Raw genomic sequence first — 24,945 nt, 5'->3', positions numbered from 1 at the left:
TTTCCTTGCTATTATGCCGCGTAACGTTATTTTTTCAAAATTTAATTGCAACGTCGATATCGTTTTTAAATTAGGGCGATCTATTTAGGTAAATCGACTCGTGGCGATGAAGCGAACACAGCGATATAGTGTCTCTCTTCCGTGATTTAAATCCGATAACCCAATTACCCATAGGCTCCTGCAACCCCCATTTCGAAACGCGCCACGCTTCCTAAATGTTTTCACAGATACGTGTTTCCCGGTAGAAAACGCACTGGTGAAAAAGAGACAGATCGAGAGGAAGAGGGAGAGAGAATTCGAAGGGAAATAACGAGATTTCGCGGATTGACATTTGCAGCCGTGTAAAATAAAGCCCCGATTTCCGTTAATTGGCTCGCCACGCGATAGATTCCGCGTAAATGGCTCGCCGAAGTGACAATCGCAGCTCGATTAACTCGTTTCGTTTCGAATGATCGCGCCGTCGATCGCCCGTACGGTCGCTCGCTAATTGGCCGAGAGAGGGAGAGACAGCCAGGGAGAAGGAATGACGGTGGATGTAGAGAGACGGGACAATAAAACGTAATAATATCGCTTTTGAGAAAGAGATAAGAAAGGTGGTGCCATTTATTCGAAACGATCGCGACAGTAACACGACGCGAGAATCAATAACGGTGAGAAATTCGCGCCTTACGATATCCTCCGTAATCGTAATTAGAGCAATTAGGTCTATGTCGATTTCGCAAAGCCGTGATTGCGCAATGGAACGAGAGAGAAAGAGAGAGAAAGAAACAGCGAGTGAAGGAAGAGGAAAAAGATCACACGATGAACAAATCGTCGAGCGTTGCGCACTCGGCCGCGGAAGAATTCGGGCAAAAGTCGATTCGTAAAATACCGACTCGATCGTTGTTGCATAAAAGCAGCGCCGGCCGGTCGGTCGGTCGATCGATTCGGCGAGACTACTCGCGGCTTATCGACTTGCGCCGGTCTTGCACGATCGCGCTTTGCATAACGCGACGAGAGGGCGATGACGACGACGATGACGACGACGACGAGGAGAGGGGGGAGAAAGGAAGAACAGGAGAAAGAGAGCAATGGTTCGTGCAGAACCCTTTGGGACTTGTTTGAGACGGTTAGCCGCGACGGAAAGAGCGAGAAAGGGAAGGAGAGAGAGAGAGAGAGTAGGGGGAGAGGGACCGTGGGAAGAGCGAGCGATATGCATACCCAATGACCGGATGACCTTCGCCCGTTGCATAAAGATGCCTTTAATTGACGGCGCGCGCGAAAACACGTTCGGCCGCGGGCCGACGACGCTCGATAAAGCCGAGCGAACGAACGAACGAGCGAATGAACGAGCCGCTGGACCACCAGCTCGATGGGCCACCTAATTTGTTTAAAGCGGCAAACGATAGCGACGGACGAGCTTTAATTTAGGGGCTGGCAAAGAGCCGGGGACCGGTCGATCGTTAATTTATTACGTCCGCGTATAATGCCGGTGCGCGGAACGGCGATTCGGTAATTGCCGCGGCGTAATGCTCGGTACAAAGTATTTTATCGGACACGCCGGCGATAGCTGGAGCATCGCGTTAAATGTGTGTGTGTGTGTGTGTGTGTGTATTGATGACGTCGGGAGAAGCGGGCTAACGTATCGCGAAATTTCCATGACAAACAATGTTTTCGTGAGAGCGCGGGATGCGCCGCCGCCGTCGTCCGAAAAGGAGAGATCGGGTGTCTCGGGCGCAAACAAAAAAAGGAAAGAAGAACGAGCCGGCGGACGGATTAGGAATTTCGGTGTACCTTGTGTACAACGAAAACGATTAGCATATCGCCTCGAGTCCGCCTCGCGAAAGTGAAATCCGTCGCGGCGCGACGCTGCTATATTTGTGATTTCACTCGCGAGGACGGAGAGACGCGTCTCTTTTTTCCTTCGGAATGAGAAATAATCGATGAGAAATTATGCTTCTGTCGCAAAAATGCGTCTAACGTAAAAACCGCTTCTCCGTCGCGATTCCGAGTGTGTTTCCCCGAGAGCCACGAGGTTATTGTTTACCCGAGAATAGGTAAAAATATTCCTCGCGTTCGTTTCGCGTGTCGTTAAGCGGCACCTGCGAATTGCGCCGACGATCCTCTCACGACGATGTTACCTGAGTTGAAATTTTGATGCTACTGTGACGCTGTTAAGAATAATCGGGGCCTACTTAGACGGCTTATAGACTAATTAAAACCTATTTTGACTGATACTTTTTAACTTCTTTCTTGAATCTTTAATTCAATAGAACGTTCTGTATATGTATTGGATTTTAATGCCACCTTCAATAACCTATATTGATTTGCTAAACCAGAGAAAACGGAAATTGAATATATTATCAGGATCAAGTATAGGTTATATTATATTATTAGAAATCGAATGTTGCTATCTTAGTTACTATGTTATAGAAGTAAAGTAAAGGTTTAACGTAGGGCCAAAATTTCTTCTCGGATAGCTCTGGCCAGACTTCGGCAAATTTTATATATATATCTTTGAAATAATAAATAAATCTATACTATCTATAAATTACACTTTTATTCAGAAGGCATCAAATGATGATATTCATCTAAATAATTTATTCATATAAATATACAAATCATTTATTTATTATTCGCATTATTCGTTATCCGTGTTATTCGTTATTCGCATTATTGGTTATTCGAGTTATTTGTTAATCATCATTTATTATTTGTCTTGTCTGTTCTCTATATTATTTTATAAATATAACAAACATTTTTTTATTAATAGCTGCCTCAATATATTGCCGGTATAATAATATGATAATTGTATAATATATTAAGTAAAAATATTATAATGAAATGCGAATTCACATACACGTGCATACAAATGAATTCCGCGCAAATAATCAGAGCACAAATAATAAATTTTTAATACCTAATTCCGGCTCCGATGACGGGGGGAGACACTCACAACATTTTGGCGTCCCGCCGCTTCCGCGAAGACCCCCTTTAACATTTTATTTTATTTATCTCACGACGCTTTGAGCGAAATGGGATCGCGGGAGATTGATCGACAGTCACGCGCGCGCCTTATCGCTAGCCGTAAACTCCGTCGGGGCCATTTATCACAGAGGACGCGTCCTCCTCCCTTTGTTTCATGGCGTTCGTTGGAAGCAGGAAGCGGATCACTGCCAGCGAGCCCAGCGGACAGCGGAGTCAGCGACGTCGAGTCCAGCACGTCCTCGGGCGGCAACGAGGACGCGAATCTCTTACTGAAAGCCAGGCTCAATCCTAACTCGTCCCTCCAGCCGGGTCTGGCGTCTCATCACTCTCACTTGTCGTCAGGTGAGCTCGTTATCTTATGTACCTCTCGCGCGTGGGCGTCCGCTTCGGATATGAAGCAACAGCGGGAGGAGGGTCTCAAACGGTGGGAAATCAACAGGATGTCTCTCTGCAACGCGCGGAATGTAAACGTTCTTGCGAAAGTCTTCGTCGCGCGTCGCGTGTGCAGCTGTGTAGCGCGTCGAGTTCTAAACGTTTCCCTTTTATGCTCAAGTATGCTTTTCGTGTCGCAATCGTCGCAATTTTCGCCGATTTAATCAATCGATCGATTTTACTTCACCGTCGCTGATGAATTAACAGAAACGGCGAATAATCGTCGCTACGCTGAGAAGGGAAAAAACCGCACTCAAGTGATATTCACTTGATCTGAGTGAAATAGTTACTGCCATACCCCTTGGCGAATATTTACCAGAAGTAGAAACATAGTTGACCAAGACCGAACGTTCGAATCCGACTTTGTTTCGTCCGACTTAACGCGATCTTCGCATATATATTCATCGAGATATCGAGTCGAGAATTCGCTCCTCGCGCATTAGCAGCGAGCGTAGTCGCCGAGCGAGCGGGGCAATTAAATGGACGGTTTTCTTATCGCGCGTCTCTATCGATTGTTCGACAACAGCACTCGGCAGATCGGCCTGCCACAGCCCGGGCGTGTACCAGTCGACGGCGAGCTTCCTGCCGCCCTCCTATCATCCTCATCAGCATCATCCCTCCCAGTATCACCCGCACCGAGGGAGCTCGCCGCACCATCAGCACAGCAACCACACCATGGGTCCGGCGATGGGGCCGCCCCACCATCATCATCACCATCAAACGCAGAGCCTCCAGCACTTGCATTATCGTCAGCCATCCACACGTAAGTTCGAGCCTCCAACTTGTTACCACCGCGCGCGCGCCCGTAATCGGCAGCGTTTCTCTCGCCGGGGGTCCCTCTCTCGTCAGGGAGACCTCGGCGATTCTTGTTTGTGCGATATTAATTGCGCTATTTCCGACGATTGGCATGAGTAACTAAGCGCGTTCGCAATTTCTTCCGGCACAACGGCGGGGGGAGAGAATGAAAATACCCCCTCTGAACCGTAATACCGTTGTCGACGATTCGGCAGCGGTCTCGGAAATTGTCGAGGGATTGCCACGGTCGAAATTCCTCGAGATCCCCGGTGAATCGCCGGGACGATCGAGGGCGTCGACGGACTCCCGGCGCCGTTAAGACTCCGTAAAAGATGATCGGTGCTCGACGGGAGAGCGGCCGACTCGCCCGTGTGTGACACTCGGCTGACGTTGAAAGCGGCGCGCTTCGTTAAAATTCCGTGCTCGTCGCTCCGTCGTCGAACGTATACGAATCAAAGGAGAATTAAAAAAGAAAAGCGAAAGGACCGAGGGGAGATGGAGAGGAGGGGGGGGGGGATAAAACGCGTGCCAGAATTCCGACGAAGTTGGAGCGCGCGTGATGTATCTCGGCAATCACCTCTCGACGGACGTTAATCCTTCGCTTCCAAGATTTCGCGTATCACCCCGTACGTGGTAGTGGCGGATAGCGATCGAAGTAGATTTCCAGCTAGTCGGATCCAGGCTATAGTGGCAGACTTACCAACGAGGCGGGCCTTTTCTTTGACCTCGTTTACTTATCGGCAATTTCGACGATAGCAGATGTATCTCCGTTCTCATCGCGATCGATCGTTGGGGCGTTCGGTCAGAGGAGGGCGGGGGGATAAGGGCGGGCGGGGAAAGGAGGAATACTCGATGAAACAGTGATTTCGGTATCTCGCAGTGGCATCTGAGGACTGGATCGTCGTGACGTAACGGCACTCGCGGCAGCCCGAGTTTATTTCGACTTCGGTGGATATCGATTAGATCGCCGTCGTCCAACCAGACGACGCGGAATATTTTCGCCTTTCACGGCTCACGATTCACGCGGGCGAGTGTAAGCGCGAGGAGGTTGTACGACGACGGCCCCATGCACGATTCAGCAGTCGGGAGAGGAAGACATCGCTTTTTATATTGGATGCCAACGTAAAAGCCGGCCGAGCGACGCGAGAATATTTGATTCCGCGAATGCGCCAGAACCGCGCGAGATTAATTCGCCGTCAGACCGGCGATTAAGAAATATTTATGCTCTCGTCGCATTAATAACGCGCGGGCGCACCGTCAGAGAGAGCCGAGTGACGTAAAAGATGGGGGTAAAAAAGAGAGGAGGAGCGAAACGGTACGAGCGATAGTTTCGCATCGGTGATAATCCGGATCGGCGGAAACTTGGGGAAACGCGCGACTCTCTCTCTCTCTCTCTCTCTCTCTCTCTGCCCCCATTCGTCGCGCTGCGCCGACGGCGGCGGCAACTCGAAATAAAATAACAGGATACGAGCATGTATATTGATACGATACCAATTTCGCCGCGGGAGTTAAATTTTTACTCGCGCATATTTCCGAAATAGACAGAAACGAAATTCTCTCCGACGCACCAATTGTGTCAATTTGGCCGGTATAGCGATCCACCGACAGTTTCATCCTATTTTACACATTCGCGATACCTTATATCGCGTCGGATCGATAATAAATTTATACAAATTTTCAGATATATGGATGTTAACCGTCTTTTCTGCCAAATGATTACTCTGTATAGCTCTACGTTCTATTTTAACGGATATTTTCGATAAATTATTTGTGTCAAAAGTTGTTTCGCTTGCAGCTGGTTTGCAAAATAAATAGAATCAGCTTCGGAGGCTCGATGGACTTTTCACGAGATACAGAGGAAAACATTTTTTTCTAGGGGGGGGGTTTACTTGTACGTGTTTGTTTGACTTGGGTATTTAATATAAACAACACAGTTTAATATCAAATATCATTTTGTTTGAATAAAAATGCTGTTTCACCGGAGAAAAACATAGCTATTTTCGAGGACAATATTATCCTTTTTTATTTTAACCGCAAAAATGATAGTAGCAACATGCACGTCAAGTTATTATCACTGACACTGTAATAATACTAGACAAATAATTCTCTTGAATATTTTTGTGGTTAATGTAAAAAAAAACGATATTATTGTTTCCGAAAATAACTAATATTTTTCTCTCAGTGTAAACCATGTTATTTGATGGAAGAAACAGTATTATTTAGAGAAAATAATACTTGGTTTTCAGTAAAAAAAGAATTTATTTCATTGTATATTAAATATTGTCCCTCTGAAACAAAAGGAAATTCTTTAAATATTTTTCTAACACAGTGTCACTTCTTTTAAATCATTTGTGACAACCATTGTAATGTTTGGGTGAAAATACAAAAGAAGTACTTGACGTAAAGATATTTATCGTTTGAGAAGCCAAACAATCCTGTTTGTTGTTGAGTCCAAACATCCGTTCATTTGCTCCGTTTTGAAAGACAAATTTGTTTCGATCAGCGAAATTTCACTAAATCCAAGGAAATCCTTTTCTCCGTCTACCACGCGAGAAAAGGGAGACTGTTCTCTCTGCTCTTCTCGCGCCGTGCAATTCTCCACGGGAAATGCATCAGAAGGATTAACGAGACGTAAATGCGTGCGCGATTCTCACATAATGTCGCCATGGGCGCGCTTCGTTTCTGAAACGCGTCGCTGTCGCAAGACTGCGACCGGGCCGAGTTTCTCGAGCACGCGGGCAAACGAATAAACGAAAGCAGGAAGTGACGACGTCGCGTCGGTCGCGATCTAGTACGTCTAAAACGAAACCGCGACAGTATGACTTCCCCTCGGCGGCAGATGCCAAGTGAAAGGATTCGCCCTGTCGCGTTCTCGCGGAAAACGCGGAGAGGAGAGCGCGCGCACGCAATGCGAACCGCCGTCGTCGACAACGACGACGCCGACACCTCCGTAGCGAGCCGCTCGTCTCGTTCTCGTGACCCACTTGCCGTTCTCCGATTCGACGGCCCAGATTCGCTTCCTGCCGCCGAAGCCTTTCCGTCTCCGCTCTCTTGCGGCCGCACGCGGATCTCCGGAGATGCAGTTCGCGCGCGCTCGCGATTCTCTCTCCTTTTCCCACTCTCTCCCTCCGTCCCTCTCGATCTCTTTCAGCGCTTCGCTTCTATTGCTCGTCGCGTTACTGTTGATTTCTATCGTTAATGCGAGTCCCCGTGAAAGACTCTCACCATCCGTTTACTCGACTCGCCGAAGTGTTGCTCCTGCCGGCAATCTGCGGATCTTCGAGTGTTCGTACAAGAAAGATTCGCGAGAGTCAGAGGAGATATTCTAAATCTGAGTTCCCGTACAATTAGCTGTTTCCTGGCAGTCGCGTTTCGCGAAGTGTCGATCGGCGATAACGCAATTTTTATGAGCCACGGGGTCGGGCAAGTGGACGGTCCTAAAATCAAGGACGACACAGAATAAGTAGTATGGATCGTGGACATTACACCGATAAAAAATTACAATTATTTTCGGCGCCAAGCGTACTCTTTTTTTTTTCTTTTTTTAAATCCAGCGCTGCCATTCAGTCACTAAAAAATTCACTATTGTCCAAAATGGGTCACTATTTTTTCCTGAGCTGTTATTAAATTTGCAAAATATAAATGTTCTACATATATTTTTGCCATCTCTCTTGATAAAACGGTTCCGAAAACGTATTTGTATTATTCGTATCCTTGGTCTTTTCTCGTTGTGAATTTTCAAATTTTCAAACCGTATTATGAAAAGAACTCGCTATATGTTATCTAAAGATAAATCTGGGAAGTTAAGAGTGTTACTTTTTTGCTCAAGTGACTTCTTTGTTGGACAAGTTATTCTGGACAAGTTATTCTTTGAAAGAAGGTCTTAAGTCAATGATATTCTCATATGCATATTCATATAGATATAAGCAAAGAATATTATAATACTATATTAGAATAATATAATATTCTTAAACAAATTTTAGTCTCGAATTGAGTGCAAGTAATACTTGCATCAATATAAATTCAGTCAAATCAAGACTGAAAATCTTCTAGGATTATAATATTCCTGCTCGCACATGAGAGTATCTATTCTTGATTTAAGACTTAATTTTTTTCTGTGTATAGTGTCAGTGACAATAACCTTATACACGCATACTGCTATTACTATAAAATACATTTGTGAATACGCCTGAAATGATCATGATTTTCTTCAGTGTGGAGCGAATTAAACGATTTCATCGATTCGCATCGATGTCGTAATCGGGGCTATCCGGCTGTGTGGGCAAGGATATTCACATGTCGCGGAAATTAATTACGCACGCGAGGCGATGTGGGTCAGCAGTCGGGAAAGGTGCATGGCTGCCGTGTGCGGTATGATGTCGCGAGGCATAATTAATCAGGGTTGCAATCGACGTTCCGCGGGCCGCGATTTTATGACGCGACGCGCGACGGAAATCGCATCGGGAATTTCGCCGCGACTCTCGCATCGACCGGCAGCTGATCTCGTCGGGGACGCACCTGGCCGCCGCGTGATTTCCAGAGGAGAGACCGGCCGCGCTCGGATCGGCGCCAAGGTTGGCCTCCTCCCCGAAGGAGCCGCAGAGAACCGAAGTGGAAAGCGCCGACGTTAAATCGCGGTGAAATTCTCTCCGAGCGCGGAGTATCAATTATCGTCGCGGCGCGGAAAAGGGGAGAAAAAAGTTAGAGAGGGCCAGGGGAAGAGAGAAAGAGAGAGAGACGCGCGTTGACCGGAAGCGGCCGACACTCGTTGCGTTTTATTATCATCATAGGCTGCAATTGCGCCGGCAGTCGACAATGAGATCGAACTTTCCCTAATTGAAAGTATCTCCCGCGAGCGCGCGCGTGCTGCCACCACGGCCGCCTTTAACCTCCTTTTTTACGACCGTGCTCCTCGAGCCAGCCCTCGTTTCGGCCGGACGGAAAAATTGCCGCGTCCGCGTGTATGTGCCGTGTCTTTAAGCGCGTTAAGAGAGGCCGTTCGCGCCGGCCCGTAATTTCCGACCGCTCGAGATACGATAATAAGAAGACCCTAATGAGGATTTGCATTGGGCCAGCGAGAGAGCCGACTCCTCCAGTTTTTCAGCTCCGCACCGGAGCTGACGCCTCGACGCGTGTTAATACGACCGTCGTTGATTAGTCCATAAAGTTTTTCGCAAAAACGCGATGCGCTCTACGGGCTGCGTCGTAATTTCATTCTAACGCCCGTGTGAAATTCCGCGTCTTGTTCCCCCCGTACGAGAGAGAGGGAGAGAGAGCGTGTTTGAACGTGCGCTTGTAATGCGCCCGGCTAAGAGGCTGAGGACACGCATCACTGGATCAATTAGGCGATACAATTTTCTTCCTTCAAGCAGCTACGAAAGTAACTCGCGCGTTTTTGTCCCACGTGTACACTTGTACCCTCCCTTCAAATTATTTTAACAAGCGGAAAGGAAAAAAAGGGAAAGGGGGAGGGAAAAAAGAGGAGAAATAAGCGGGGGATAAATAGAGAGAAAAATTAAATTAGAGGAAAGGGTTAGAGAGAAGGAGAGAGAGAGAGAGAAAAGTGAGGAAGGGCGGAAGGTTCGGTCCTTTTTTGTTTCGCTTTTTTTTCTTATTTTGAGAAGAAAGGGTAATCTTCCATGCGGGGTCCGGGAAGCGAGGGGGAGGAAAGTGAGTTCGGCAACGAAGAGCGGTGGCGACACACCGCGCACGTTCTACAACGAGGCGTGCTCGACGGACCGCCGCGCTGCGGCGCGCGCGCGCGCGCTCCGAGTAAAAGTGTGCCAGATTGTATAATCGAACGTGAATAAGCAAAATGTTACGCCATAGCGATTTGGTAACGTCGCCGGGTCCCCCCTTCTTCTTCTTCTTCTTCTTCCCCCCAGGCGAACACGGCCGTGTTCCCATTGCGGTGGGCGCGACGGCAATTCTCGCGCGGGCGGGCAGGCGGAGGTAGCGGAGGTATGGCGGAGAAAATTCAACCTGTTAAGGGTCGGCCACGATCGCAACGCGAATGTCTTGACGCGGATACCGGATGTGTGCGCGTTTTCGCGCGTACCGGCCGGAGAGAAACGATCGATATCCAGCCATGGTGTTCTCTACTTAGCGCGATTCGCGATTCGAGAAGAGCAGTCTTTAAAATGGAATCACTGTGTTATATCAGGGGGAAAATCAGTGGGGTCAGATAGAAGTACAACACTGCATTCGGTAAAATTACGTTGGGTTTATAAGGGTTTGTCATCGATTAACATGATAAAATTAGACTACTTTTCCCGTTATTTAACGTACGAAAGCGATGAAAGACATTAAAAGTTATCTAACATATTTAAATAGCGAAAAAGCAATTTTTAGTCAGGAAAAAGTTTTTTCTTGATTTTTCCAGCGATTAAAAAAACCAGTGTTTTTTAATTATGCCTTTTATTCTCTTAAAGAGAATAAATGATAGTGTTTCTAATTAAATCGATAAGGCATGCCGCAACAATATCAGTGACTATTCACTGATTTTCGATGAAAATTAGTGGGTGTTCACTGACATTTATGATGTATGCCTTATTCATTTTGAAAAAAAAAAAAATTCTTAATTCATTTATTTCAATTTGAACTGTAGACTTTATAATATAATTTTTTTTCTTATTTTTCATTTTATTGTGTATTGAATTATTATTGTCTGCTAAACTACTATTATCTACCAAAGAGATTTTTCCCGTAAATAAATAGGGATAAAGAAATAAATGAAAAAGGTACGACAATTTCATCGTGGATTTCGTCTGCTGTCCATTACCCATTATGCACATATTACATGGCTTCTTCTTGAATTTCGATATCGCGAAGATCTCACACGAGAAAGATACGATCAATAATTTCCCGAGTGACATCTCGCGCCTCGATGGACGGAAATATGTGCGCAGCGGGCGGGCGGACGGCAACTTTCACTGATATATTTGCCGCACGAGACGCTACCGCGTGTCTCGATGATAATACACTTGCGCGATTCGTATCGAGTGGACTTTGCGTTAGTGGAATTTTTAATTGGAAACCCAGTCCCCGCGATGTATTTACTAATGGAAATTAAAACATGATGAAACGTGCACGCGCCGTTCAATAAAATTCCCAGGTCAAAAATCTCCGCGAGGCGGAAATCGTCAGTATCTTAATTCGATATACGATTATAAAAAAAGGTTGCGACAGGTCAGATTTCTCGTCGGTTAAATCGGGTTAATTTATGAATAAAATTCCGAGTGGGACGCATCGTGAATCTATCTTCCAGTTTACTCCAGTTTGGAATTTTCTACCATCCAGGGAAAAAAATAATTTTGCTGTTGTTAGTGAAACCGTCGTTACTACTGCGTATTCGTTGGGACAGCGATGAAATTTAGTTGGCAGAACCAAATTAGCGAATTATTCGTAATCAGAGCGAAAACAGTTTTGTTACTAGGATAGAAAAATTCTGCTGAATGAATTCGCTTCTAGAACGTGTTAATGTTATTAGACCAAAATAGTGTTTTCTACAATTACTAATTCGTTCTTGTGGGCAACAAAATAATTCGTAGATGCAGCAAAAATGATCCGGCAACTGACAATTAATATTCTTGACAAATCATTTTGCTGTCCGCAAAGTAAAGCCGGCTGATTTCGCTGCGACAGCATAAAATTTGCTATGCCGGCAAATTATTTTCCTCCATGCACGTTTGTAAATTAAAATTCACATTTAGTTTATATATATAATCGAGTTATAATTGATTGAAATTTATGATTAAACTGGGCTGTTTCGTTTTGCGAGCGCGCAAAAAAGCTCACGCTTCTCGTTCGCGAGAGAGCACGGTGAACTGCGGCTACTGTGAGAGGGAGAGGGGGAGAGGAATAAATCATCGGTTTTAATGGAATTCTGTTCACGCCGATGGATCTTCCTCGACAGCGTTACGCGGCTCGTTGCCGCGTCGAGTAAATCTCCGCAGATTGGGTCGCGGACCGTCGCCGGGCGGGAACACATCGCACTGCGAACGCACGCACGCACGCGTGAGAATTCGCACGCTGCCAAATCCTGCATTTTCCGCGATTTTGCCGAAGCCAATTGGACATCAGCCCCTTTTATCTAGATCACCGTACCACACAAACATTGCGAAACTCGGTAACGGCGATCCCGGTATAACTTTGTGTATACAGGACGCCTGAAAACGATCGCACTGTTCCCAGTCCCCCTCCACCTCTCTCTCTCACGCTCGGCAGAATGAAAAATCGATCGCGCCTTCACAGTTATTAATCGATCGCGATTATCTTATATAAGTCGCGCGCGGCTTGTTACGGTCGAACTCGTTTGTTCGGTCCGCCGATCAATAGGCGCGAAAAAGAGGCAGGAAAAGCCGTACGAAGTAGAAAATAATCAGGGCCGTTTATCGAGCGGATTGTTTGCCTGTCGGCGCTCTCGACGTGCGAGACCTCACATATAGCGGGGCGCCATGTACGACCGGAATAGCGACTCGGGGGAAAGAATAGCATAGTGCGACGCTATTTTCGAGCGATCATCATCGAGCCGCGATTCGTCGTGTACCATTAGCGCGCCTCGGGGAACGTGTGAAAGACCCTTTAAGCACGCCAGGAACGAAAGCGACGCGAACGAGCTCGCGCGCGCGCGCGCGAGCGAGCGATCGAGCGCACGCCGCGCACCGCTCGCGAGCCACGTTGGCTAACTGTGGCGTGGCACAAATTTTGACGGCGCGTCAAGGGAAAGTGTTACAAGGCTCCCAATAGGCGCGATAGAACGTTGATTCGAGCACGATATTATATTTGCCACACACTAATCCCGATTTCGTGTCCCTTTCATTGAATCGTCGAACGATCTCTCTCTCTCTCTCTCTCTCTCTCTTTCTTTCTATTAAATGTAACGGACAGTGTCGGTCATAAACCTTTACAAACTTAAACGAAATCTTTTTAACCTGACTGAATCAAATTCTAAGCAACTCCATCCAAGTTGAAATTTTGATACTACTTTGATGGTCTCAAGGATAGTGTGCGCCTTAAACGGTCTACAGGCTAATAAAAATCTACTTTGATGGTATGATAGTTTTTAATTTCTCTGTTTTACCTTCAATTCTACAGATGAAATTTCAAAATTTAACATAGAGCCAAAATTTCAACTCGGATGTACTCTACATATGTTTCACGACGTTCTACTACATAAATCATATTTTATGATCGCTATGACTGCTTTTCTGCATTTTTTTCGCCTTATTTCATTTCTCTCTCTTCAAAATTTCTTAATTATTTTCTTTCTCTCTCTGCGTGTTGCAACAGGCTCTAATAATTTTTCTTTCCAACAATATTTTTCTTTCCTTGAATTTTCTTCTATCTTTCATTCTTTCTTTTATTTTAAACCTACGTATGTAATTGATTTATAACTACTTTATTTCTATTGTTGTATAAACTCATTAATATACTTATCGTTCACCCTCCTCCCTCACCTATCATCTATCTATCTCTCTCTTCCTTTCTCTCTGGATCATTGCGTGCGTGCGGAATCTCCCTGGAGAGATGTGATTTTTAAACCGCCGGACATTTTACGTAGTCGAATACATTTATTTTTTTTATTCTCGCCTATCGGGTGTGAATTATATCCTGTTGTTCTAATTTATTATCGCACTCGGCCGACGTGGTTTCGTAAACATTGCGTTCCAGGAAAATGACGTTGGAACGCACGCAGTATTTCGAAATTGACGCGTGGAATTCACGAATATATATTTCCCTTCTTCTGAGTCGCGCGTCGTTCGAGCGTGTGTACCGTGTCAAGGGCGAGTCCGAGTTTTGTATGAGAACGCGCGAATATCAATTATATTCTGGAATTGTACATTCGACGTCAAAATATAGCCGCCGAATACATTACCATGTTGATGGCCAAGAAGTAGGTGCTGTCCAAACTCTTTGGCCTTTTTTCCGCAAGCAATGACGAACAGTCCAGACACCAGGTGGGCCCCGTTTGAGGAAATGATATCACGCGTTCGGCGACTCCAAACGTTTTTTGCGGCATTTGCGTGTCTTACCAGTTTTGTCCGATCCTTCAAAGTCTCAAAAAACAACATAGATTCTTTAAAACACGGTCTTTTGTGTTTACTCCGGCAGACTGTTAGATTCTCGGGAATTCCGTTGAAAGTTTTTATAAAATTCAATTTTGAATTAATTAATCTCGTCGTTCGTTATACATAATTTTTTAGTCGATTCGTCATTCCCTCTGCAAGAATGTCACACCAAATATGGATGATTTATTATTTCGCACACTTGAGATTCTCGTAGAATCTCGATGGTTTCCTCTTAACAAAGCGAGACTCTCGCAGCCGCGATTTATTTCCCGGCGGGAGCTCTCCGCGCTCGCGAGAAAATGCACAAAAATGCGTGTGTTTGGGAACCGAGCCATCCGCGGGATCGAGGATGTCCTGGTTGCCCTAGATCAAGTACTCCTGGGATATTTTTAAAAGATCGCCAGACGCGCGCACCGACGTAATTTGGACGAGATGCGCGCGGACGAGAAGAAGTCGGTTTCGCGACGGCGGCGGGAAACGGGGAACACGAGAGAGAGAGGGAGGGAGAGAAAGAGAGAAGGAGAGGAAGGAAAGAGAGACAAAGAGAGCACGTCTTTTTACGATGGCACCGCGGGAAATCGAAGGAAAAAATAGAACGGCGCGAATTTGCCGACGAATAACAGCCGCTTACGAAAGAGGGGAGATCACAGCAAAATTTCCGCGTGCAGCCTCGCCCCGAGAGAGAGAGAGAGAGAGAGAGAGAGAGAGAGAATGCGAGGTAAAAATATTATCTCAGAATATCGAGAAAAATATATTGTGAAAAATATACCGAGAGAAAAATATCGAAATATCTTTTTTTTCTGTAGATGGGAAGTTCATTTATTCCGAGAGATTATTTCTCTTATCTTATAGAGGATAATCTAGTCTCGGTATTTAGCGTAAATATATATCGGCTACAGTACTTCTAATTTATCACACTGATATATCTTCGGATTTTCGAGTGATTATATATTGGCCATTTATATTAGCTACGCCAGAGACGCCGCGTTATCGCATCAGAAATTTACGATAATACTGACACAATAAACACAAACGTATCTATTTACTTTTATCGGGCAGGCAATGTAACAACATGATTTATGTAATCTTCTCGAAATTATCTTCCGCGTTATACGATGTTTACACGCTCCAGAAGGAGGGAGAGGGAACGTGTTATATCAGATATTAATATCACGTGGATTCTTGTGCGGGGCGCTTTAAATATTTTTTGATACGTGCGCGAGATCGCGTATGGTAGAATTTAGTTTATCTTCACGAAGCGTCATTCGGTCGGGTAGATTCCAAGAGAGAAAGAGAGAGAGAAATTAGAATAGAATAGAGTGGAATTAACTTTATCATGTTCTACGATAAATCCTGTAAGAGTAACAATTAAAATTAATACATGATAAAAATACAGAAGGTTGTCACAAGAAAAGAAAAGTATATATGAAAATGACAAAGAGAGAGAAAAATGCAATAATGTATGTAAAGAGAGAGAGAGAGAGAGAGAGAGAGAGAGAGAAAGGAAGAGAGAAATAATAGAATAGAATTAACTTTATTATGTTACAGGATAAATCCTATAAGAGCAACAATTAAAATGAATATTTTATAAAAATACAGACAGTCGTCATAAAAAAGTATATATAAGAATGAAAAAGAAAAATGCAATGATGTATAAGGGTAAGGTAAAGGGAAAGAGAGAAAGAGAAATAACTCGATCCACGAGCTGTATGGCGCGATTTTGTGACATTCCTTCTTCTGCTCCTCCTCCGTCTCTCTCTCTCTCTCTCTTTTTCTCGCGGGAGATTACCGGAGGGAAATAAGAATCTTTTCACAATTGCTCAATGTAAATCGAGTCACACTTAATACAACTGTCGGTTATCAGTCACCGTAAGAGAGAGACACGTTAGCGTCATGTACACCCGAGTATTTTTCTGCCGTACGGTTTACCCGCGCGATTGAAATCTTGTTTGGTACGAGCGCGATCGATGGCCGATAATAAGATAATATAGAGGGGCAAGGCATCGGGGACGCTCGTTGCACGCATGATCGATCATTTTTACGATTCCGCTATCTGCGAGAGAAAGGAGCGGAGCAACGCGAGTATGTGTGTGTCCTTAACGGCGAAAGTGAATCGGATGCTTGCGATGGGTTCAAAGTGCTCCTCGGTCAATATGTGCGCTTTTTCTTTCTTTTCGAGAGCATAAACGAGAGACCACCTGCTGCCGTTCCTCTGTCTTCGGCGCTTTTGTACACCGCTGACGACATGGAAATGTACCGAGCGAATCGTCATCGAAATCATCATCGCTCCTTTGTCTCGCGCAGGTTCCCACATATCTCATAGTGAATTCGGTCGATTCGCACCGACACTATATCCGTGTTGCATTAAACTCTACGAGTGCAGCACTAGCCCGGTCGACACTAACTTTTCTCAATGCAACAGCAATTTTTCATCCAACACTGCGACCGTATATTCCAATATTCTATTTGGCAAAAGCGAACTGAAGTGGTGCGCAGTAAAATTTGATATGAGTGTGATTTTCTAAAAATTAATATTAGTTGAGAACAATCGAATAATAGAGGACGAGATTCATATTTTGTGCGAAGCGGAGAATGAAGCAGGTAACGCATTTTATATCTTTATTTGATATTTTTACATGCTCGACTTATAATTTCTGCCATTACATAACTGTATATCTAGAATATAATATATACAATTTTATATTTTTGGTCTTTCTTTTGTCAAGAGCTTACAAGGAATTTTTTTTCTCGTCATTTCTATTGCTTTCTAATATTTCGTTTATATAACATAAGTCGGTTAGAGTCATAATTTCTACTTTTCTGCTAACTTCTCATTAGCGGTAGCAAACTGCATTGTCAAAATTGGTCGTGTAATAAATTATGCACTCCTTCAATTTGTTTTATATGTATCCGAATACAGAGTCAGTGTTACACTAAGTTAATACGACACTCATCGAACACGACACAAAGTGTGTGCTATAGTAACGCAATATGACCGAATACGAGTGCAGAGCACTGAAAAACAGAGGGCATCGATGAAATGGGTTGCACTCATTGCACTCTGTAATATACTGGAGTAAGTCTTTCCTGTAAACTAGGAATTGTTGTAAAATATTTGCCACTCGCCGGAGAAAAGGACAGATAAACGATTGGAGGGACATCCGTCTTTTTCGTACTACTATGACAAAGATAAGGATGCATCCGGCATATGCGCGTCCTTTTCTACGAATTGGACACTCTCACTCCTTGATAACTCACTTCAGTATATTATTAGAGCTAAATAATTGAACTGGGGACATTTCTCAGTGTACAGTAGCGTAGGAGACCGAAAATTTGCTAATAGAAAATATAAGCTATTCGCAGCTTTGAAGTTTCGTGAGACGATCGAGGAGGAGACACGAAAAGGCTATTCGAATTATCGTCCCGTCTCGCTTCTTTATTTCTTCCCGCGCCCTTGACACGGTATCTAACGAATCTGAGGCACTCGAGCGTGCTCCTCCTCGGCTTCTTCATATAACGTCGTATAACTCTTTTTGCCTCTCTCCCTCTCTCTCTCTCTCTCTCTCTCTCTCGACGTCGTTTCCCTCCAAGTCATGAAAAATTGTCGACGCGACCGACAAGTCGCGAGAGGAATTTCATAAAGTCGTGAGAGCGCATTTATACGACGCCCTGTGGAAGGGTGCGCGGCCTTATGTAACTCGTCTTTCTCTCTCTCGCATAGCGGCGAGCAGCGGCGGCGGCGAGTAAAAATAAAGGAACTAAACGCGATGCAGAGTGGATTCTGAGGCTAGAGTGGGTCTAGGTCTAGGTCGACTAGGCGCGGCCCCCGTACGTGTATGTGCCGCGCTTCGTAGTATGATAGTCCACTTCCTGATCGGAGATAGCGGACTTCCTTCGTCGAAAGTGCCATGTCCTCGCGCGACCGTCCCCACGGCGCGTAAAATGCATCGAGCTCCGTGCGATCGACGTTCCCTCGTAAATATCGTTAATCCGGGCCATTGCAGGTGTACATACATGTATGCTGGGGAGGGGGGAGAGAGAGTTCCGCGTTTTTATCTATTGCTACTAATGAGATTGCATTATCTTATCGCGGAAATAATACAATTGCGTTCAATAAATTTTATCTCGCGATCGAACGACGTTTTTTTCGGCCCTCTCGCTGAAATTGCCTCTTCCCGTACATTGAAAGAAGGATTGGCAACGATTGATAAGATTTGGTTAAATAGTTCCGACTAAATTATTTGGTTACTCAACCGAATTATTTAATACATGTATATATTATATGCAATGTATGTACTAGATGGTTTGTTTGCGGTGACCAAACAATTTAGTTGAAATTATTGGGGATGTGCATAAAATATCGATACGAATCGAAATACATAATACCGATATACCGATGTGTTGATTAGAAATGTATCGATATTCGAGGATATCGTTACTTGTCGACGAGTCTTTTAGGTATTACTTTGCTCGTGGATAATGATAAAATCCTAAATTCTATATATTATCAGAGAGAAGTCTGAGAGTAAGAAAGTAAGCCATCTGCGGTTCTACATTGGGAAAAAAATGTAGTTATTTTCCTTCTTTTATTTTAACTTCATTTTTATTTTAAAAATAATTGTGGCAATATGCACATAAGGTTATTATCACTGACATTATAGTAATATTAGAAAAATAGTTCTGATTATTTTTATGGTGAAAATGAGAAAAGGATATTGTTGTACCCGAGAAAAACTATACTTTCCTCTCATTATAGGAGGGAAAAGAATTTGCCTTCGGCTCTAAAGTGTTAACCGACACGCTACGATATTGAAACTCAAAGCATCGGTGCAAAATATCGGATATCAAATAGCCGTGTACCGATATTTCAAAGTATCGTTACGAGTCGGAACATCCCTGTGAAACTATTTAATCAAATCTTGCTAATTGCTACCGAGTATCCTTTTTTTTCAGTGTACGATTTTTTTATCCTCCACTAGACTGAGCGCGCAAACGGTGGCGTTACCTGTGCATCGTTACCTGACTGAGCGGCGCGAACGTGAAAGTACGAATCCATTTCCCGAAAGGGGCGCGCGCGCGTTTCACCGCGAAGAGAGGAAAAGCGCGAGCAAATGCCAGAGAAACGAGAGACGAGCGACGCGGCCGAGTCTAGGTCTAGGTGTAGGTCTAGGTCGACCGGGAAGGGGCGCGGCGGTCTACTTCCTAGCCGAGGACGACAATCCGGCTTTTCCCTCGGAAATACTCGGCGCGAAATGGCGCCGATCGCTCGAGCGAAACGCGTGGCGCGCGCGCGCGGAACAATAGAACCGTGTCGGTGCTCCCGCGATATTCGTTCCATCGAGAAGAGGAAAAGCGCGGATTCTCCTCGCTTCGATCGCGCCGCGATTTCAACGGAAAGGAAAAAAAAGCAACCGCGAGAGGAAAAACATCGACAATGCTCTGCGGAGTGAGAATGTCGATTTTCCGCAAACGGTTCCCGGTTATTGCGGATTTTTTTTTTTTTTTTTTTTTTTAATAAAAACACGGATTTTTCTAAACGATGAGAATCTGGAGCGCTTCGTATGGCTCTACCTTTGTTTCCGCGCAAGAATAACCCTGAACTGGAAAAGCGTGGTAAACGTTTCAACGGTAAAAATCGAAAGTCGAGCGGTGCATTCACATCGCCGAGGCGCGCGCGTGACATTCTCGTGACTTGCTGATTAACGGCGTTCGCGGACTCCGGAAGTACAAGCGATATCGGATTCTTTTTATTGTAGGCCATGGCACGTTTCGCAAATTGCACGCGAGGCAGAAAATAACGGGTCGCTACGCGAACGTGCCTGCGCTAAGCTCGGACTGAGCTTCGATTTGCGCATGCCAGCTCCCGTTTGTGTATTTTTCTCCTGGCTGAGCGAAATTTTCCGATGTTACTCTCGAGTCGGAGTTTGACAATCCGCGTCCCGTGAGAAACGCGTCATTCTTCCTCTCCCTCTTTCTCTTTGTTTTGCGCTTACATTCCGTAGACGCGTTTCTTTATTTTTCGCATCCGAGCGCGTCCACGTCGTAGAACAATCGAAAGATTTGGATTTTCTCGCCGGTCTTTCTCGTAAATTCTACCGCGTCTCTCGTTAACGCGTCTTTATCACGGTGTAATTTTAGATACGGTTGTTCAGTCTCTTGCCAAAGTTCGGGGTTACCGACTCGCCGCCGCTGGAGGGGCGTCGGAAAAAAAAATACCCCGGCGCGATTTTTTCGCGACGCATCGCGTTGAAATCGCGCGATTCAATAATAAGTGCAAAGCAACTTTAAATAGCCCCGCTAGCGTCCGTTGAATATTCACGAGGAAGTTAAACCGCCGCGTGGAATTCGTTACGATACCGTCCGGAAGGTTACGGAATTAAATAGTTCGATATGCGAATCCGCTTTGCGAGAGCTGTGTTTTACGCGGGTAAAGCGACGCGAGTCGAGCGAAAGTTATTTGCGAGCATTACACTTCGCAGTAAAAAAAACACTTTGTACCCGTGTCGGTCCTCGTTAACATTTTTATACTGAACTTTTAACATACCCGTATGTTAATTCAAAATATCGTGTTTACTTCGTTTCAACATTTTGTGTCGTGTCGACATTCAACATGTTGTGCAAGTGTTAATAATATTTAATACTTCGGTGTCGATCAATGAATGAATTTTGTGCTAATTTTCGACATAATATTTGTGTTACTTTTCAACATATTCATCTTGTGTTATATTAACACAAAAATTTTTGGAACACGTGAAATGTGTTAAACAATCTATTTTCTGCTGTGCTCTGTTGCTGTGCTCTGAAATATACAATTTTCTCGTCGACAAGATCGGAGAGACGGTGGTAATCATATAGCTTTCCGTATCATCGCGAGACCGTGCAATCGAAGAATCGATTAACGCGCATATAGTAATTTATAAGAATTCGATTCGAAATCGCGTCTTTCGCGCGTTATCTTTTGGCAAATCGCGCAGATGGGGAAATAACATTAATTAGGGCGTTCGCGTTTACTCGGAAAACATTAATTTCAAAAGAATCCATTAATGCATGTGTGCCCTTACAAACATGCACACAGAGAAGTACGTAATAGCCTGATCTTGTAGATGAGGAGGAAAACTTTAATTAGATTGCCGAGTGCGTACTAGGGAATCTATTACTTGTAAAAACCTCATTAAGAGACTCAAGGCTGCATATCTTTCGCGAATCATCCTCGCGATCGAGCAGCAACCGACGAGGAAATTCTGATTAATTGGAACGCGCATCGCGCTCACACTCGAAAATCAAGCTCAATCAAGTAAGAATCCATTGAATAGCGCTCGAGGCCCGTGAAAGATACGTAATTTAAGGTCGCGTCTTACGCGGCATCTTATCTCTCTCGGATCATCCAATGCGGACGAGATAAAAAGTAATCATCGCTCGTATCCCGCATCGAAATTTCGGCCCCATGTTAAACCTTTAATTCTATAACATACTATACTGAGAAAATATTGTAGTAAAAATTATCACAAAATTTTATAATGTTGGACTACACCGGGATTATAATTGAAATTATGATATGTGTTGTAATCTTTGGTAATGTATACAATAAAATATATATCATCACATATCATCATATATATATAATGAAATATATCACTGAAGATTACAACGTACATTATAATTTCAATCATAATTCCGGTACGGTACAAAATTTTGTGGTGATCTTTATTACAATATTTTCAAAAGAGAAATTAAAAAATATCTGTGTCGCCAAAGTAGACTTTTATCAAAATAGACCGTCTATGCAGGCGCAAACTATCCAGAGCGTCGGAGTAGCGTCGAAATTTCGATCCGGGCTAACTCGAAATCCGTTGAACCCGAAATCAAAAAATCCTCAAGGAGAAATTCGCATAGATCCGAACGCGAGTCCGGCGGGCGTGTTAAAAATCGCGGTAATTCTCGCGCGCGTCGCTTTGTGGATCGCCCTGTAGAGACTAGGAGAAGGAGCGGAGGACGGGAACACTCGGTTTTACAGATAGGCGCATAGGCTGGCAGGCTGGCTGACAGAGAAGCGCGTCCTTCCTGGGTCTCTGCCCCTACCGACGTGTGTATTGTAGTATTGTATATTTGCAGTGTACATATTATCAGAGCGTGCTCCTCTGTGTGCACTTGCCGTGCCCGCCGCACGCGCGCGCGCCGCGGCCGCGTGTGCGTGTGCATGTGCATACGCCGCCACCACCACCACCGGCGCTGCCGCCGCCGGCAAAAATGCATAGCGCTGTTGCACCAGACGGTTCTCAACCGCTCGCGTTTAGCGCGCGCCGCGGACGTTTCGGGATTTTCGTACCACCGGACAGCGGCCGAGATCGCTTCTCCGAGATGTTCGGGCGATTGCTCTTTCGGGGAAACGCGCGACCGAGGGAGGCTTCGGTGTAAATTTGATTCGTGTGATTTTCTTTTATTATGCGCTTTTTCGTATAATTACGTTTCCCTCAATTTTTCCGCGAAAAAATCCGTAGAAAAACGGGAGAAAACGTTTTTTTCGCGTTATTGAACTACTGCCGTTATTGAACTACTGAAAAAATTGAGAAGAAAAATATTTTTTTTTTTAGCTCTTAAAACTACTTTTCCGCCCGGAGTACGGGCGGAAAATGGTGCGTTCGAATTAGTTGCTGAAGTTAGACATCGGCAAATTCATATCGATGGTTTTTGAGTTATATTTACGTTTAATTATTTGCGTTAATTATTTGCGGCTTGCTCGCTGGGAACTCGACGGCCGATATTCGGCGGCATGTCGGAATAATAACAATAATAATAACACTGTCGGGTGAAATTCACGCCGCGAAATTCGACCCGTCATCGTCGTCGTCGTCGTCGTCGTCGCGCAAATAATAAGAAGCCTCGTTTCGCGGCGCGGAATTATTCTCGAGGGAGCAGATACCGTGCGCAGCGTTCGATAGATTCAGTCGGACGCGGCGATAGAGATAATCGGCGAGTGAAGGATGGTGTGTCACCATGAGAGGAAGCGGGAGAGAGTGTGTTCGTAAGTCGAGTAAACGCCTCTTCAAGGTTTCCCTCCTTTTACCGAGACGACGACGAGTGTCGGGGCGCTCGCGCGACGAGGCGGTGTGTGTGCGCGCGCGTTTTAACCTTTTGGCTTGGTTCTCGGTGTCGCGCGGATATTTTCGAAATCCGCCGACAATGACAGCTCACGATGACAATAATCGCGGGCAGAGCCGAGTGCAAGAGCCAGACAAGGTTGCAGCGTGTTACGTCAAACGTTGCTAGAAGACAACGACGAGACGTTTGCGGACTTCGTCTCACGTTTTCGCTTGATTTCCAATCAACCTTAGAGGTCGACGGCGCGGACGGAAATTCTTCCACGGAGAAAAGGAATTGGCTGTCCATATAATACAACTGAAATTTAGTTAATCACGGAATAATAAGGTTGGGTCGGATCCGACCGAATCCATATTCTAATTCTTCGCGCACGCGCTTGCGAAGCATTATATTTCAGGTATTTTACAACTTCATTTTGCAATACATTTTATGCACAGCTAATATTTACCTGAGTTAGTTTTTAGCTGTAGGAGCTAATTCTTTTTTCCATGCCGGTGAACAAGATGCTTACGTCTCCGAGACTCGACCGGGAATCGAAACCTGCGAATCCGGCCGCGCCGTCCTTCTCACTCGTGGACCCTCAAAGCGGATCGGTTCGAGACGACTCGAATTCGTTCTTTACCGTTCTCTCGACAACGAGCTTTCGATGATAAGGGAATTCAGACGAGTGTTCGCTCCGGCGACGCGCGCGCGTCCGTATCTCGCGAGCGTTTCCTGCCGCCGAAAATAGCATCCTTCGGGGCATTTAAACGCGGCTTTTGGTAGCGAGGAGGAAGCGCGCGCGCGAGGCCCAAAATAATTTCTCACGCTTTCGGTACTTTTGATCCGGGCGTCATCCGCCGCGTCATCATCCACCGGCGAGCCTCCCCGAAGACGACGCTAAATAAACGGAAATCGAGGAGCTGTCGTCGTCACGGCGGCGATCGTGAAGAGAAAGAAAGAGAGAGAAAGATGCACGGCTACGCGCATTAACAAAATAAAGCGGTCTCCACCCCGGCCGTCGCTCTCCGTTCTCTCGATCCTCGAAATTCTGACCGACGCATTCTGCTCGTCGCATTCGCGATGAGCGTCACTTTCTTTATTCCTATTATGCTAGCTCACGCATGGGCCGGCGCGCGCGTGTGCATGTATGCGCGTATGCATACATGTAACTGGCCGCGGAGGGTGGCGAGGCAGGGGGCGCGAGAGGAGGCTGAGAGAGGGAGAAAGAGAGAGAGGGGGGAGGGGGAGAAAGAAAGAGAGAAACGACGGCGCAGCTAGAGAGTACCGTGCGAGTATAACGCCGAAGGCACGTATCGGCGGTTTCAGCGAGGTATAGACGGTGACCTTGTCGCCGGCAATTCACCCCGTCTGACCCCCCTCTCTTTCTCGTCCCCCCTCCACCGGAGCGGCGCGGTGTGCCCTCCTCTTCCTCCTCTCTTCCTCTTTCTCGCCGTCGGTCCCGCTTCTTCCCCGCCGCCTTCCGACATCGCACATCGCCGTGTCCTTCCCTTCTCCACCCTTCCGCCCGGCTCCTCGGGGTGGTGTGATCGTTTCCTACACCCTGCCCAACAACCTACCACCCTCCCTCCCCCTCCCCCCC

At 45.5% G+C, this 24,945-nt stretch overlaps 1 protein-coding gene across 3 annotated transcripts in view; it reads left to right on the top strand.

Annotated features, from left to right (window-relative positions):
* The window catches only part of LOC106747981 (ecdysone-induced protein 74EF), a 251,112-nt gene that overhangs the window by 201,225 nt on the left and 24,942 nt on the right, over positions 1-24,945 (top strand). For all 3 annotated transcript variants that reach the window (XM_014626092.1, XM_014626083.1, XM_014626100.1), the window contains 2 exons: positions 3,142-3,309; positions 3,926-4,162. In XM_014626092.1, coding sequence (XP_014481578.1) covers positions 3,142-3,309; positions 3,926-4,162 — 405 coding nt within the window. The remainder of the gene's footprint in view (positions 1-3,141; positions 3,310-3,925; positions 4,163-24,945) is intronic.

The sequence above is a fragment of the Dinoponera quadriceps genome, unplaced genomic scaffold (genome assembly GCF_001313825.1).
Source record: "Dinoponera quadriceps isolate SergipeBrazil2010 unplaced genomic scaffold, ASM131382v1 scaffold163, whole genome shotgun sequence".
Lineage (NCBI taxonomy): Eukaryota > Metazoa > Arthropoda > Insecta > Hymenoptera > Formicidae > Dinoponera > Dinoponera quadriceps.
This window is presented reverse-complemented; position numbering and strand designations above follow the sequence as displayed.